Here is a 17476-nt window from a genome sequence, read left to right on the forward strand (position 1 = left end):
TTCATTTTAAGTTGTGAGTTTAGTGTTTTTGACCCTAAGAAACACTGAAGCACTAATCAATAACAATAATCCACAGCTCCTCTCTCTGCTACAGAGGATTTAAAAAAAAGATATCCCAATGTGCCCCCCCCCCCCCCTCCCCTGCTCAGGCAGCACCCCCCCCAAAGTAAAAGCAGTACACCTAGGGGAAACACTGGCTTTGTATGTCATTAGGAGGATTTTGTACTGGATTCTCTGGGGGATGGGAAGCCAGTGGAGCTTGATGAGGACGGGTGTAATGTGTTCACGGATTCAGGTGTGGGTGAGATGTTGGATTAAAGGGTTCATAAAACTGAATTAAAACTGAATACTGAACCAAATGTCACGTTTTTATTTTCCTTATCAAATTGGAAAAAATTGAATGGGTATTTATTTTATATTATTATTTTATAAATCAAGAAACATCTGATCTATGTTTAGGTGTGAAAGGGCCCTTATACTCATTTAATCATAGTTATCAAACTGGCAGGGGGGACATATATACTAACAACTAAAATTGGTTAATTTTAACCAGGTTACCCTTTTTATTTTATATGAAAATCCCCCAAAATCTAACCCAAAACTGTTTAATACCCACTGCAATATGCATTTTAGATACGGCCAAAAAGACTGGACTACATTACCATTTATTAAAACAGGAGGTGCATTGTTTCATTTATTTATTTTGTCTATATGGCCATTTTTATGTTGTGTCATTTATTATATGAATGCAAAAGGCTGTATTTCATGTTGATAAAAATCGAAAATAAAAATACGTTCAAGGAAACAAAACATAACCTGCCGAATGATTAAAGTGAAACCAGTTTGTAATTCAGGCGTAACTTCCTCTTGTTACTCACCTGGTGTTTCTCAATGTCGAGGAAGGCTGCTCCAGAGCCACTATTTCAAGCATACTACGTCATCGAGTGCCGCCGAAGAACTGTTCCAATGTCCAGCATACTTGGAATTCTACCGAGGCCGGCGTACTTCGTTGCTGGAAATTTCGACGCTGCACATGTGTAGACTCCGCGGTCTTAAAATCCCCACAATGCTTTGCGCACGGACCAATTTCCAAATCTTTGGCGGAAATCGCGCTCCATTTAAGGCGGGGCCTCGCATATGACGCACACCTGTTAGATTCTTGCCTCGCTTCTGAAGCATCTGACTCAGAGGTACATGTGCTACCAAGGAAGCCTCCTCGACATTGAGAAACACCCACCATCTCTGCCTCTTCTTTTCTCAGGTGACTCCAGTGGTGCCGCTCTCCAACGACTCGTGGTCCATGTCCTTCGCTAAATACCTGGAGCTGCGTTTCTACGGACACCAGTACACCAGGAGAGCCAACGCTGAGCCCTGCGGACACTCCATCCACAAAGACTACCACCAGTACTTCTCCTACAACCAGATGGTGGCCTCCTTCAGGTGGGTGACTGTCCTTTATTCAGATATTATTGCAACAACTGTGAACACACACACACACACACACACACACAACTCCACCCCTCAAAGACTGCAACCACTACTATTTTAGAAAAACGTATGGCTATTTTACTAATATATCCAACAGTTGCACTGTCATCGCTACTACCTCTGCTTTTACCACTCTTATTTATTTATTTGTGTCTATTTTTTACTGCAGTGAGAGTTGCCGAGGAAATGTCGTCGTACTTTGTATGATGACAATAAAGATATATTCTATTCTATTCTATTATTCCACACATGGCAGTTATTTTAAAACAAAACATGTACATGTTTTTTATAGCGCATGGTAGAAAGCAGCAGGGAGAAGAAAATCTTATTCTACCTGCCCCTTCTTAAAAAAAAGAAGAAATGAAATCACCATAAAAAAGTCAAATAAAAGCAATATTCTTTCAGTCGCTTACAAACACTGAAACATAAAACCAGAACACAATCAAAAGTCAACTTCTTCATACTGTCTAATTACGCTTTCTTTATACATTTTATTAAACATCTTCTTACAGCCCTTTAAATCATTTGGCAAAGAATTGCACTTCTTTACGCAGAGACACACATCTGCTTTAGTACGTGCAAACTGATGCTTCAAATTGAATCTCCTCCTATATGAATAGAAATACAATCATTAATCATGGTGTATACTGAGACACATCTTCGACTAGATGTGTTCTAGTCCACAAATATCCCTCTCTCTCTCTTCCTCAGCTACACTTCTGTCCGGCTGCTGGAGATTTGTCTTCCTCGTCCCAAGATCTTCATCAGGAACCTGGGACCCTCTAAAGCCAACATGCAGCAGGACCTGAAGGACTTCTCTCTGAAGTAAAGAGTCTTCAGTCTGCGTTCATTTCTACATGTCAAACACACAGAAAACAGCAGATAATCAAATCACCTTTGATCAGTATTTTTTAAACCATTATAAGAGCCAGGGTGTCCGCGGGGTCTTAAAAAGTATTACAAGTTGATAAATCAATTTAGTGAAGATTAAGGCTATTAAAAAGTATTAAACGGCATTTTCCAAGGTATTACATTTTGTAGCTTGTTTCCAATAAGTATATAAATTGTCCAAAGAGGTTGTATTCTACAGTGTGCCTGAATGTAATCATTGCGTAGGTGTGTAGTGTGATTCTGTGTAGTTTATTTATGGCATCCCGTTGGATTTGACGTCATCTGAACAGGACATCTCACGCTCACTGCTTGATAGCGCGCGAAGGTCTGTTTACGCCGGTTGTTAAACAACATCGTTATGGGGAAATGCAAGTCTGCGTCCAAATGGTTGGAAGATAAGGAGGAAGGACAATCAATACTGTATATAGTAAATGTGAGGTAAAGTGTGTCGCCAAGGTAACCGGTTAAAACTCAAAGTGGCGATGAGGTCTTGAAAGGTCTTACATCTGACTTCAGGATTCCTGCATATACCCTGTAGAGCAGATAATGATGACCTTTGATCAGACACCACACTGTTTATCAAACTCTGACCTTTAGTGGTTTTTATGTTGATATTATTTTCATTGTTGGTTCAGTCCGACAGAAAATGTCCCCTTTTTCTCAAACGTCTTCAAATGTAATGATGAAAAGTTACACATTTAAATACAGTAATTAATGCATTTTTCTTTTTACAAGTTATTACAGTTGATTGCGTCGACCTGTGTTGTACAAAGACAATGAATAATAATAATCAATTGTATTTATAAGCGCACTTTTCACTTGAGTAAACAAAACTCAAAGTGCTACAGAGTAAAATGGTTGAAAAAAAACAACAAAAATAATATATATATAATGAAGTAAACAATACAGCACCTTCCTTTAGTGATTTATTTCTGTGCATATCTCCTGTTTACATCAACAACTTCTTCCCCTTGTTTTGCTCAGAGTGACTCAGGTGTATCTGGCCATAGACGACCGCCTCACCTCCCTGAAGACCGACACCTTCAGTAAGACTCGAGAGGAGAAGATGGAGGACCTTTTTGCTCAGAAAGACGTAGGTTTCTCCCTGCAGTGTGTCTCACCTCTGGGTTCTGTTGGGGAAATAGCACCTGCAACCTTGGGCTGCTGTGCTCTCAGTGTTGTGTCTCCCTATTTCTACCTGTTGGTGTCAGCTGATGGAGGAGTTATTATAGTGCTTTATCTTGTTATGCACAATGTTGATTACTCTCTCAGAACTAGCTAAATACACGGGTCTGAGGTAGAGATCTTCAGAATTGGTTTGGCATCTTCTGTGTCACCTCGTGGCTGCAGAACATGTCTTGTGAATTCTCTGGCCGAAGCTCCAAATAAACCATCAGTGTTTACCAAGCCCCCAGGAAGTGCGCCGGACTCTGAGGAAAATATTTGTTGTGTCCAAACGGCGGTACTACAACTTCCGTATCAGTCCGTGACGTCACCCGGCCCAGAAAGACTTTTCCCCATTGACTAACATGGGGAAAGAGACGTCTGTAAATCAGCGGATAATTTTTTTTAAACTAAATAAACCAACCAGTATGAACTATTTGATAGCCCTTATTATAATCATTAGGTCCTTAAAGTTGTAAAATGCACTAAAAGCCGAATCTAGATTTATTTTCTGTCTCCATTCATTCTACTGAGCCGAGAGTGGGAGCTCCGGGGGCGGGGCTTAAGGGGCGCATGCTCTGTGAGCGCACATACGGGTTCTTCTGCTCTGACAGCCCGGCATGATGGGTAATCTGTGACGTCTCGCTCTCTCAAAAGTTGGGCCATTTTGCCTTCATGCGCCAATGAGCAGCTCTCATAGGAAAGAACGAGACCCCGCCTCCCACGCTGTATCCAGTTCTTATTATACATCCATGGAGTTTACCATCAAAGTTCCTGCTGTCCCCGAGTCTCGTCTCCATTGCTTCAGAAGTTTCCATCACATGTTCAGTGGTTGTTTCATACTCATGGTGGTGTGTGTGTGTGTGTGTGTGTGTGCGTGTGTGTAGATGGAGGAGGCGGAGCTGCGCAGCTGCATGGAGAAGCTCCAGGCTCGACTGCAGGCCTGCGGGGTGGATTCTCCTCAGCAGGTGCAGGCAGTGCTGGAGTCTCTGGTGATGAAGAAGCAGAGTCTGTGTGAGATGCTGCAGTCCTGGAACGGCAGGTCAGACGCACCGAACATATATGTATATGTTTTATTGGATATTATTTACTTATGGATAAGATTGGGTCTAAAACCACCAGACTCAGGGACAGTTTCATCCCACAGGCCATAAGACTGTTAAACACCTGAACTTTTCAAAGAACATCCATAACATTCATCTGTTTGCAACTTATATATATATCAATATTCCAATTATTGTATATAGACTATTCTGCACTATTTCTATTATATTATATTTTATTTGTATTTACTTGCACTATTATCTGTTGTATCGTGTTGCTCTGTTGGAGGAGCCTGTGACCTAAGATTTTCATCGTCATAACTAAACTGTAGCTATACACATGACAATAAAAGCCTTGAATCATAAAAAGCATATATGGAAGGGATTTCGCAAAAAAAAGTCAAACGTTAATTTCTACATCACAGAAAACGGCAGTTCAATCAGGAGAGACTTCACAAGAACATTTATTAACACATGCCATATGATAGATGTTAAGTCTTTGGCGATTAGACCCCGATCCTGAAATCGTATATATCTAAAGGGGGAAATGCAGCCGTGAGCATATAGGGAGGCGTGTGGTGCAGTGGGTTCTGCGTTGGTGTTCGGATCAGGGGGTCACAGGTTCAAACCCCACTGCAGTCAGCATGTCGTTGTGTCCCTGAGACACCTCACCCCAAATTGATCCTGTGGGGATTGCCCACAGTATTGAGTATGTAAGTCGCTTTGGATAAAAGCGTCTAACAAGTGACATGTAATAGGGAACCCCCCCCCCCCCAGGGGTCTAGACACTGGTGATGATGCTGAAGAGGGGATGTGAAGAGGTCTTTTGATTAGCTCTCCTGGCAGTGGATATGATGAATGGAGGTGGGGGGGGAGGAGGTGGGCGGCAGCATGAAATCACAGCTGACTGCAGGAGAGAGGAGAACCATTTTAAAGTTTGGCTGCAGCACGATGATTGGCTGCTGAGATTGAGGTGAATGTAATGGGTTAGCAGAACGCCCGTGATGAGCTGATGAGCAGCTGCCAAGTGAATGTATACCAGTCTTCCTGAAAGAACTTGCGCTGAGCTTCATTTAATAATGACCTTTGACCAGTATTATTAAAACCACACACCTCTGGCCTTTAGTTGTTTATATGATGATATTATTTTTGTTGATTAATCTGCGAATGATTCTCTTGATTTATCGTTTAGTCTGTAAAATGACAGAAAATGTCCCCAAACGTCTTCCAATGTAATGACTCCTTTTTATATGTTTTATCAGATATGATTTATTTGGTGGAAAGTCAAACAAAATCAAACTTCTGAGGAAAAGGAAATGACAAAAAGTACCAAAGAATGAGAGACTGCCATAGAGTCGTCCTACATTTAATCTGTGTTTTTTATATTTTAAAGGTCACCTATCGTGCTATTTTTAGGCAATAGCATAGGTCTCAGATATATAAAAATATATAAAAAACATGTCTATGAAGTGTTTTGCTCAAAATACCAAACAGATCACCCATTCTAGCCATGCCTCATATCCCTCTATTTCACTTCCTGTTTCAAAAGTGCTGATTTGGGGTATAAAGCTTTACAAATAAAAAAGTAGGGGTCTGAGCTCATGTGGGACCCGGCAGCTACCGTCTAAACTAAATACTGCCGTGATGAAACGCCATATCATGGATTATCAAGGATTATTTCTGAAACAGTATGGAGCTCAAAGGCTTTCTCTCTTGCCGGTTATACCACAAGGTGAGTTCCTTTTTATTTCCTGCTTCTTCACACACATGCTCTCCAGTACAGGTTAGCTCTGAGTGTTAGCCATGCTAATGTAAACACCGACCATATTACGTGCAAAACAGTCGGGCATTGTTTCTGATAGCAACTTTTCTGATAGTGCCGTGGGTCCACATTTCAGATATTACGTTATATCGGACGCAAATCTGGATCAGCTCCGTTGTTCCCCCGTTTTTAGAGATTTGGGTACGGAGGAAAAGAGAGAGGGTTTTATTTTCTGACGCTGCGTGAGTTCCCCGACACACCGGGGACACATATTGATGTATAAAAGACATCAAAAAGTGCATTTTGCATGATAGGTCCCCTTTAAAAGAAGCTCCCAGGCTCTCTTTCTCCTCGTCTTCCTCACGGTGTTTCCTCCTCTCCTCTCTTCAGGCTGCAGGACTTGTTCCAGCAGGAGAAAGGCAGGAAGCGTCTCTCCGTCCCCCCGAGCCCCGGCAGACACAGACAGACCACCGAGGAGAGCAAGGTCTGTAGTGTCATCCATTTACTTTACATGTATGCCCTTATGCCCCCAAAAAAGATTCCTACTAAGCAGTTTACATGGATAAAGTAATGTTTGCCAAAATGTGATACTTTAATGTGTTCTTAAGTGTGAGGATTTATGTTTATCTTATCTAACTTTTGGTTAAAATGTAATATATCTGGTGTTTTTCACTGTTGGTTGGAAGAAAACAACACATTTGATTTGTCGTTTTGGGCTAGTATCAAGTAGTATTAACTTGTTTATTTGTTCTACAGAGTGCCCTGGAGTCCTCCCCTCGTAACCCCTCACCTGTGGTCCAGAACGGAGACAAGGGTGAGATATCTGTCTAATATTTATAAGATAAGATAAGAAGTACTTTATTGATCCCAAGTTGGGAAATGTTTGTGTTGCAGCAGCATAAAAAGACAAGGCATTGTACAATACAAATGCAGAAAATATACATGTTGTACATAAGTATGTGAGGGATGGAATATGAAATGAAATGTAATACATGTTGATTCTGACTGTATCTGATGTGTTTTCACTGACAGAGGACCGTCACCTCTGCACACTGCCCTCCACCTCCTCCTTCCTGCTGCCGTCCCCAGGAGACCCCGCGTCTGATCCCTTCACACCTGGACCCTCCTTCACTGAGCAGGACTCTCTCAGCCTCCCAGAGGGTAACAACACACACACACACACACACACACAAACACACACACACACACACACACACACACACACATAAATAATCTCTCATATTTTACAGTATCTGTCTAATCTGTTTGTTAGAAAAATCTCACTGGTCCCCGGCTTGAGCTTCAATCTCAGGATCCATGTATCTCTGATCCTCTCCAGAATGGAAGTAGTCATCACATACAGAGCATCAACTAGTTCCTGAACAGTGTCCTCCTTCACATGCTGATATACAAGAGAGGGAGTTACACAGTCACAAGATGGAGGAATATAAAGCAGTATTCAATGTTTAGTTCAGATTAGCTCCACGTCAGAAATGAGCATGCTTGTCATATGTCTATCTCCATAGAGGCTGAATCATCATGTTAATCACATAGCTATCATATGCCTAAAACAGTCCTGATGCTCTTCTAGGTAATCATACATCCTGTCATGTACACAGCTACAGTTGGGATACCTTTGTTATCATGTGTACTCTCATATTGGAAGAGTACATTCAGTATTTTCCCAACACTGTTTAATTCTGTCTGCTTGTGTTCAGATGTGTTTGACGGACACCTGCTAGGCTCCACTGACAGTCAGGTGAAGGAGAAATCCACCATGAAGGCCATCCTCGCCAACTTCCTGCCCGGCAACAGCTACAACCCCATCCCCTTCCCGTTGTAAGTGATTCACTCTGACTCTGAGGGGTGTAGTGTCTTTCTGAGAGCTGAGAAATGTTGTGACTAAAATTCAATCTTGGTTGTGTCGACTCAATCTACTTCGTTATTTGGTTTTGCAAAAGCATACAGTTGTCACGTCAGAGCGTGTATCGAAAATGGGAAAGCAAATATTCACTTCACAAGACTAAATAAAAAGTCAAATGTTGCTCAACTGGCCATTTAATCTTTGATCAGATAGAGCAGTGCTTCTCAAAGTGTGGTCCGTGGACCCCTGGTGGTCCGTGAGCGCCCCCTAGTGGTCTGTGAGTATATTGGTAAAATTTCACATTTGAAATAAATAAATAAATGTAAGTTTTCCACACTCTTGCAGGAATATCTCCGCAATGGAGCGAGCTTAAGCTTTCGATTGCATGATATAGCCCAGCGCAACACCTTCATCACACATGTTGCCACTTGCTTGTACCATTTTCAGGCGATTTTTAATCTGTTCTAGAAAAACGATGTGATTTTGGATATTTGTGGAGTTAGGTGGTCCGCGAGTGTTTTTTTATTGGTTAAGTGGTCCTTGGTATGAAAAAGTTTGAGAAACACTGAGATAGAGTGTATTGAGAAATTAAAACTCACATGAAAGAAAACATGAATATTAAAGTGATGCATTTTAGCATCTTTTGGCCAAAATGAGTATTACAGCAACAACGAATGCTGATATTCCTGTTTTTATCACTAGATATGTATTTAGTAGCACCGATAGCTCCAGCTGTAGCGACAGCAGGAACAAACATGAGATGCTGAGGTCATCAAAAATGAAGTCTGTAATCCAAAATGCGTGAACAAATGTTACTTTAATAAAGATTATCACGTTTATTATAACTTCCACGAATATATTTTTCTTCGTGATCCTTTGTTGCGGTCAACAAAAAGTACAGCGACCCTCTCACCCTCTCTTCCACACACAGCTGATTATATTAATAAGGAGTGTCGCTTATACCCATGTGACCCAACTGATCCCGCACATAATTGATGCAGAAATAATAAGTTATAATATTATAAACAAACAACAATACCAAAATATAAACAATCAAAAAACCCAGAAATCCCAACTCTGACATTCCTGGCTCCCACACCAGCAATAAAACAATGTTGGGAAGAAAAGCCAATGAATGACCTTTAAAGGCAGTTTTCACAGGCTTTAAAGGTCCCATTTCTACTGATCATAATTCCATTGTTGAGGTCTACTAGAATAGATTTATATTGTGCAATTTTCCAAACTCACATTGGTTTCTCATACAGCGTCTCTGTATAGTATGTGTATTATACATACCCCCCCCCCCCCCCCTCCCTGTGAGCCCAGTGGCCGTCTGCGAGACAGCAAGACACAGCGAAACACAGCCCGAACACACACACACACACGCAGCCTGGCTGGGAGTTTGTGTGTGTGCTCACACACCGACTCACAGCCTCGCCGCGTCCCGCCGTCTCAGGGAGAAGAAATCGGCGGAGCTGCAGCTGAGAAAAGATTGAGTGTGTGTGTGTGAGGAAGTCCGTTACGTTTAGTCCGCGGACTTAACGTAACGGCTCCACGGACGTAATGTAACGGCTCCACGGATTGGTCCATTTGGTATGGGCACGTCACTGTACCCAGGAAGAAAAAGAGAAATCTCCAACGAGGCGTTCTGGGGCAGCATAGACAGGTCTTTTCTGTGTTAGAGTTTTACTCGCTACAGGGTGTACTTTGAGGGTTTGTGACTCTGCAGACCGTTTACATGCAGAAACACCTTCATAACACACAAGGGGACGGGTAATAACCGGAAAAGCATGACATGGGACCTTTAACATTTATTGATGTGTGTTTTCAGCGACCCGGACAAACACTACCTGATGTACGAACACGAGCGAGTTCCCATCGCCGTCTGCGAGCGAGAGCCCAGCTCCATCATCGCCTTCGCTCTCAGGTGAGGAGTTTTCTGTGTGTCAGCTCAGAGTAATGCTTTTATACATGTCCTAGATCACATGTGTCAAACTCAAGGCCCGGGGGCCAAATCAGGCCCTTGGTGAATTTAATTTCGGCCCGCAGGATAATTTTTAATTACTATTAGATCTGGCCCGCCGGTATATTGCACGCACACCTTCTCTCAATCCTGAGGGTCTCCTCAGCTCAGAGCCTGACCCCAAACATTGATGAACTTGCACCCAAGATGAGATGCCAAGTATCTGGCTTGAACTAGCATCACAGAGCAGCAAGCTGAGTTTCAATCAGGGGCGGACTGGCCATTGGGAATACCGGTGGGCCGGTACCGAAGTGGGCCGGTCGGACAATTCACTATTGAATTGTCCGACCCCCCCCCCTCCGTTGACAATTGACTAGCGGTACCGAGTTGGGCCGGTCGAGTTTCCCGGGCTAATTTTTAGTCCCAGTCCGCCCCTGGTTTCAATGGATGTTTCCTTCTGCACTTTTTCTCTCACGACAACAGGGCATGTTTGGTTTGTTCTTTGAGGGAAATAGTTTTGTTGAAGCTGTTGTTGGCCTGTGGAAAAATGTAATCATAAGAAATGACTCTGAAAAGCTGCAGATAGAGCCATAAGAAATGAATGCAACTGATTATTTAATGTTTAATGTTGTTTTTATCGGCAATCATTTAAGCTTTGTTAGTTCCAGGTTTAATATGTGCAATAAGTTCATTTCAATAAGTTCTGCTATAAACATTGAACCAGTACCCATTTTTTTATTTTGGCCCACTGTGTATTTGAGTTTGACACCCCTGTCCTAGATGATGTCAAGCATGATTGCTGTGACGCTTTCCATGTAAGAGTCCGAAGTCATTTATAGTCCATGGTGTGTAATAAAGACGACAAACAAACAATATACAACTCCAGACCACACGGTCAACCGAAAGTATAGCTATTCACCCTCTTCCTACGTCATATCCCCCAAAACCAGCATCCAACAGGTGACCCAAATACCAATAAACCACACCCACGTGACGATTGCCAGAAGTGATAAACTATAAGAATTAAACAAACAGAAATTAAGATAATAATATAAATAATAAGCAATGGCAAAACAAGCATTTTGGCTCCAACAATGATGATAATGTGTGTTGTGTTTCCCTCCAGCTGTAAGGAGTATAAAACGGCGCTGGATGATTTCTCCAAAGCTTCAAACACAGGCGGGGACGAGACTCCTGTGGTCACCAGGTACAGAGGATTCATGTTGAAATGTCTCAGGAGCCAGGGGTGGAAAGTTACTAAACATCATTATAATAAAACATTAATAGGATATGTAATATACACCAGATATATCAAATGTAGCAGAACAGATTTCAGAGGTTGTGTCATATCAATGGTTGGTGATTTTTTGTTTGTATTTACCTGCAAAAGCACAATCAACAAAGCAAGAAGGAATTAATGCCAAGGCTCCAGTAGATCCATCAAAAACGTTAAAGTAAAGATAGTATTGTTTCACATTTCGAATGAACACAATCACTTTAAATATCTGCACAAGTATGCAATTCATAATCATTTTCCTCTCTGATAACAGACACAATGCTCGGTCTTTGCAAGCATCCACATGCCGCATCCCTTCCAAAAGAGTGTAGCAGTGTGCATGTGTTTTAAAACCCAAACTAAACACTTTTGCAGTGATTTTTGTATGTTTGCATTCTTTGGTTACCTTTAAACACATAGAGAGGCGAAGTCCCGCCCATCTACTTCCGACCCATGGGACCTTATTTCGGAAAAATTATGCATTGAAGTCAATGGGGAGAGAAAGATTATCTTACGATCCCGTTTGAATTGTGCCACGAATTACACATATGATGTTTGTCAATCTTAACAAATCATTTCCATGTCAAAAAAGTCACAGTTTGTCGTAAAACTGTTGAAATATAAGACGATGAAAAATACGCAACTAGAAAGACTACAAATCCCAGAATCCCTGTCCCGCATGCTGGCTCTAACTGAACCGACTAACTCCCCTTGTGTGTATGGAGGCGTGTGGCGCAGTGGATAGAGCCTTGGTATGGGGATCAGATGGTCACAGGTTCAAACCCCACTGCAGTCAGCATGTCGTTGTGTCCCTGAGACACTTCACCCCAAATTGCTCCTGTGGGGATTGCCCACAGTATTGAGTATGTAAGTCGCTTTGGAAAAAAGCGTCTAACAAGTGACATGTAATGTAATGTGTATGTACAGCTCTCAACATGCCCAGACTTGGAGTGATTTTCACCTCTTTTAATACTTTTCGCCTCATTCTGAAAGAAAGAAGTGAAATGTGCCAACGTGACGGCCGTCTTGGTGTGTGGTGCGAGACGGGAGATGTAGTTCATTGAGCGGTTTCACACCAAAAAAAGTGTTACTTCACAGTTTTACCACACATTTGAATTTTCTTAACTTGCAAAATTATCTTTTAAATTGACAAACATCATATGTGTAATTCGTGGCACAATTCAAACGGGATCGAAAGATAATCTTTCTCTCTCCATTGACTTCAATACATACTTTTTCCGAAATAAGGTCCCATGGTGGACAACCGGAAAGGGAGGGACTTCGCCTCTCTATGGTGGTTAAAAAGCAGGAAGAGCTTATCATTTGAGAACATAATTTAGTAATGTATTTTGTAATCTTTCCTCTCAGTGCTGGAGAGAGTCGGACTAAGAGCAGCCCAGCGAGGCCCAGCGAGTCGGTGTCATCTCAGCACAGCCGCAGCAGCATGGACTCGGATCCTCTCAGTGAGTGATCAACACAAACAACAATAACAACTCACTAAGACATTTTAAACACTTAACATGCCTCACTTTTATTTTCTGTGTTGTGCAGAGGATGCAGACTTGTCAGATAAACAGAAAAAACAAACCATGAATCCACACGTCGAGCTACGTGAGTAATTCTACTATCATCTGTTTCAAGGAGGAAGTATTCTGATCTAGAATTACTACTAACAACCTAAAAAACCACCCTGTTAAAAGCAAAATACTGCATTGAAAATCTTACGTTAAGTATGTGAGTATCATACAGCAAATGTAAGAAGATGTCCCCTGTGACTTTTAAAATATTGATATGAATGTAAAAGCAGGATTTTACCTATGGATGAAGCTGCTCATTAATTGATTGTTTTTTAGGTTTGTAAACATAAAAAAAATAATCTGAAATGCTATCACTATTAAACTAAGTCCAACATTTACAGTATTATGTCCTAATCTCAAAACTTTAGGAAAATACTTGTTTAGTTTTTGAGAAAAAGCAGGAAATGACATAACAACCCCGAGCTAAAGAATTGTTTGAAATCATATTTAAATAAACTGTCGTATACATTAAGTGGAGAAAAAAGTAAAATGTTCGCTCTAAGATGTAGTTGAGTATAAGCTTACAGTAGTTGCAGTAAAATAAATACTCAGTAAAGTAAAGGTACTTAAAAATATGTACTTAAGAAAATGTCCTCAGAGCTTTTATGACCTGTAGAAATGTCCCCAGTTGTGAATGGATGTAACCCCTAGATTCCACCGGGTCCGTCTGCACCGCGTTACAGACACAGCGATCGCGGCCACTCAAGTCAATGGGTGCTATTCCACCAGACACGCCGCGTTACGGCTAGAAGCGACCCAGAAGCGTCTCTGCGCTGGGCTCCGCTAAAAATAGGATGCAAGTTTATTTTCGACGCGAGGCGTTGCATAGCGCCGGGCAGGAAGTGGACCGGTCAGAGCATCCAGTCAATCCCCAAAATAAACTAATTTTGCAGACCCTATCCCTCCGTAGTCTTTCAAGTAGGAGGAGAAATGCCAGCGTTCTCCTCCGGTTTACAGGCACTGTGTAAATTAAATCAAAGTTTATTTATAAAGCATATTTATAAAGCACATTTAAAAGCGATTTTTGGTCGGGCCAAAGTGCTGTACATGTAATAAATACTACAATCACATAAAAACACATTACTACAATCACAATAAAAGACAATAAATTACAACAGATATATAAAAAACGTTTTAAGTGTAGATTTAAAAACCCCTAGGGTCTGGGCCGACCTCACATGGAGGGGCAGAGTGTTCCAGAGCCTGGGGCCAGCTGCTGCGAAGGCTCGGTGCCCTCGGGTTTTGAGCCTGGTCTTGGGCACTACCAGCAGCAGCTGCTCAGCAGACCTTAAAGCTCTGGCTGGGGTGTAGCGCTGGAGGAGTTCAGCTATATAGGCCGGAAGACACTCCGCTTCTGAAATGCTTCTGAAACGCTCCTGAAACGCGCCCGGTGGGTTATGACGCCGGAGGCCGGACCAAAACCGCGGCGCAGCCGTGACGCGACGCAGACGGACCCGGTGGAATCGAGGGGTAACGCTTTTCATGTCATCTACTGTAACATTAAACTTCGTCTGTTGGGTGTTTTTGCAGAATTCTCCGATGCCAACGCTAAGTTTTACTGCCGGGTCTACTATGCCGAGGAGTTCCACCAGATGAGAGAGCAGATCATGGAGAGCTCGGAGGAAGACTTCGTCCGCTCGCTGTCGCACTGCGTCAACTGGCAGGCCCGCGGGGGGAAGTCTGGAGCCGTCTTCTACGCTACAGAAGGTTACAAATATAGTCTCACATATTAATGTCAATACTCCTGCAGACAGTAAGAAGAGCCTCTTTGTGTTCAGAGAGAGAGAGAGAGAGATTTCTGAGTTTATCGTTTGTTGAATAGAGTTATAATTACAAATAATGGAGCAATTCACAAAGACACAGATTACGAAAGGAAACATTTCATTTGTCATTGTTTTAAATATTGTAGAAAAATGTTGCGCAGTTTTTTTTTTTGGTGTCTATGTATAATTATTTGGATACACACACAATATGTGTTGATAAGAGAGGTTTATTGTTGGTTAAGGTATTTTTATGGGATTTGATCATTAAGAAAAACTGAACAGATGTGTCTTTTATGCGAGACACTGTATACTGAACTTCTAAGCATTGTGTACAAAAAAATACAAAGTAGATGTGTACAAAACTGTCTGAAAACAAGACTTGATTTCTTTGAGGCTTTATTCCATTGAAAGAATAATGCTGTCATTCTATACTTTAATTATTACTAACCAGAAGTGTTAGTGTGTCTTTTTTTAAAACATTATTAATAACAGGATCCTCTCTCCTCAGATGACCGGTTCATCCTGAAGCAGATGCCCCGTCTGGAGGTGCAGTCCTTCCTTGACTTTGCTCCTCACTACTTCACCTACATCACCGGGGCCGTGCAGCAGAAAGTACGCAACATACAGAAAATCCTCTCTCTGTGTTTTTATATCTGAGGGTGTAGTGGCTGAGTTTTAATGAATAACAAACCCATCTTTGTGCCTCAGAGGCCGACGGCGCTGGCGAAGATCCTGGGAGTTTACAGGATCGGTTACAAGAACTCTCAGAACAACACGGAGAAGAAGCTGGACCTGCTGGTGATGGAGAACCTGTTCTACGGGCGCAAGATGGCTCAGGTGAGAATGTACTATAATAAATGGTGTCTCTATTTTATATAAGATCATTATGTGTGTGTAGCGTTGTCCTGTGAGATCCCTGTATCTCTAAAAAGCCAACTTTGCATGAGTTTCTCCGAAAAACAGTCCCGTTTTCAGCTTTGTGACGAGGCCTTTTCCATCTGATCCAAGAGGCTTTCAAAGAGTTTAAAGAGCTTAAAGTGGACCTATCATGCTATATTATAATAATATAGTGTAGGACCATACCTATATAAGGCATATTTATACTTTTTTTTTTTTCAAATTACCAAACAGATCATGGATTTTAGCCATGCCTCATTTCACTTTTTTACCCCTGTTTTAGCAAGGGCAGATTCAGTGAGAACAGCACCATCTAGAGGCCTGGCATATGTACTACAGCGTCTCCAGCGCTTTCGAACGGCAATGGCCGTGGCTGTCTCCTCCTGATTGGTGGAGTTGGCCCAATAACCGTAGCGCCACCGTCCTGACGTCAGGACAGTGTTCAAATCTGGATCAGTTTTTATCAGATCCGTGGCAGCCCCTTTTTTAGAGATTTGGGTATGGAGGAAAATAGAGAGGGTTGTGTTTTCTGACACTTGGTGAGTTCCCTGGAACACCGGGGACACATATTCATGTATACAAGACGTACAAAAGTGCATTTTGCATGATAGGTCCCCTTTAAGTAGGAGAATTGTTTCTACACATAAATACCGCACTTTATCCCTGACTGTGTACTGTAGCATAAAATGGAAATACTGAAATGAAGTACTAAGCCCTCACTCAACAACATAAGCCCACATTTTAAAGAGCTACATGTTGTCCAAACGCAAAATGCTAAACACCAAAAAAAAGCTTAAAACTTTATCCGCTAGTACAAAGTAAAAAGCGGTGGTATGTGTTTTGAAGCGAACGAAGCAGCAGCAAAATAGGTCTGTTGAGTGTCTTCAAAGTTAGATCTGAGTGGAAGCAGAGCGCTGAACACACACAGGAAATACGGCTCTTATTAAAACAATGTCATTCTTAAAGTACCAATACTAATGAAATGGAGGAATCGTAACGTTTTTAACGGCAGCGTATCGCGAAACCTTTCTAGTATCGGTGCACCGTGCAACACTACTTGGCAGTCAACAGAAAGAACACTTCCTCTCCCTCTTTAGGTGTTCGATCTGAAAGGTTCTCTGAGGAACCGGAACGTGAAGACGGACTCGGGGAAGGAGAGCTGCGAGGTGGTTCTTCTGGACGAGAACCTGCTGAAGCTGATCCACGACAACCCGCTGTACATCCGCTCGCACTGCAAGGCCATCCTGAGAGCCGCCATCCACAGCGACGCCTACTTCCTGTCCAGCCACCTCATCATCGACTACTCGCTGCTGGTTGGTCGAGACGACGCCACCGATCAGCTGGTGGTCGGGATCATAGGTGAGGAGAGAGATTGTTGAAATAATCTATATTATATGATCATGTGTTGTAAGTCATGCTCGTGAGTTTCATCATTTGGTTTATCTAAAGAGGCCATGAATGTGCACATGTCTGTCTGCAGCGTGTTATTGAGCATAGGGTCTTAACATGTGATTGTAAAAGGTCCAAAAGGTATAGTGCTATGTAAACTCAAAAGAAGTGTATACAACCTGTGAGATTCTGTTATTCTTTAGACAGACACACATACTCTTGATGGACTTGACGCAAGTATTCTGGCTCTCATACTGTTGGACAACAGTATTTTGTTATATGGTCTTGAGTGTCTAAAGTTTCGGATCCACGACAAGATAAGTGAGATGTGGTTTTGATATATTCTTCTGGTTTTCCCCAAGCCCCCAGGAAGTGCGCCGGACTCTGAGGAAAATATTT

At 42.1% G+C, this 17476-nt stretch overlaps 1 protein-coding gene across 5 annotated transcripts in view; it reads left to right on the top strand.

Annotated features, from left to right (window-relative positions):
* The window catches only part of pikfyve (phosphoinositide kinase, FYVE finger containing), a 56414-nt gene that overhangs the window by 35023 nt on the left and 3915 nt on the right, over positions 1-17476 (top strand). For all 5 annotated transcript variants that reach the window (XM_034146477.1, XM_034146473.1, XM_034146474.1 and 2 more), the window contains 16 exons: positions 1262-1440; positions 2200-2313; positions 3364-3472; positions 4431-4585; positions 6739-6832; positions 7105-7162; positions 7381-7509; positions 8067-8187; positions 10044-10139; positions 11302-11382; positions 12820-12914; positions 13003-13062; positions 14559-14735; positions 15300-15403; positions 15500-15628; positions 16786-17047. In XM_034146477.1, the coding sequence (XP_034002368.1) occupies positions 1262-1440; positions 2200-2313; positions 3364-3472; positions 4431-4585; positions 6739-6832; positions 7105-7162; positions 7381-7509; positions 8067-8187; positions 10044-10139; positions 11302-11382; positions 12820-12914; positions 13003-13062; positions 14559-14735; positions 15300-15403; positions 15500-15628; positions 16786-17047 (1963 nt within the window). The remainder of the gene's footprint in view (positions 1-1261; positions 1441-2199; positions 2314-3363; positions 3473-4430; positions 4586-6738; positions 6833-7104; positions 7163-7380; positions 7510-8066; positions 8188-10043; positions 10140-11301; positions 11383-12819; positions 12915-13002; positions 13063-14558; positions 14736-15299; positions 15404-15499; positions 15629-16785; positions 17048-17476) is intronic.

Source organism: Trematomus bernacchii, unplaced genomic scaffold, assembly GCF_902827165.1.
Source record: "Trematomus bernacchii unplaced genomic scaffold, fTreBer1.1, whole genome shotgun sequence".
NCBI lineage: Eukaryota > Metazoa > Chordata > Actinopteri > Perciformes > Nototheniidae > Trematomus > Trematomus bernacchii.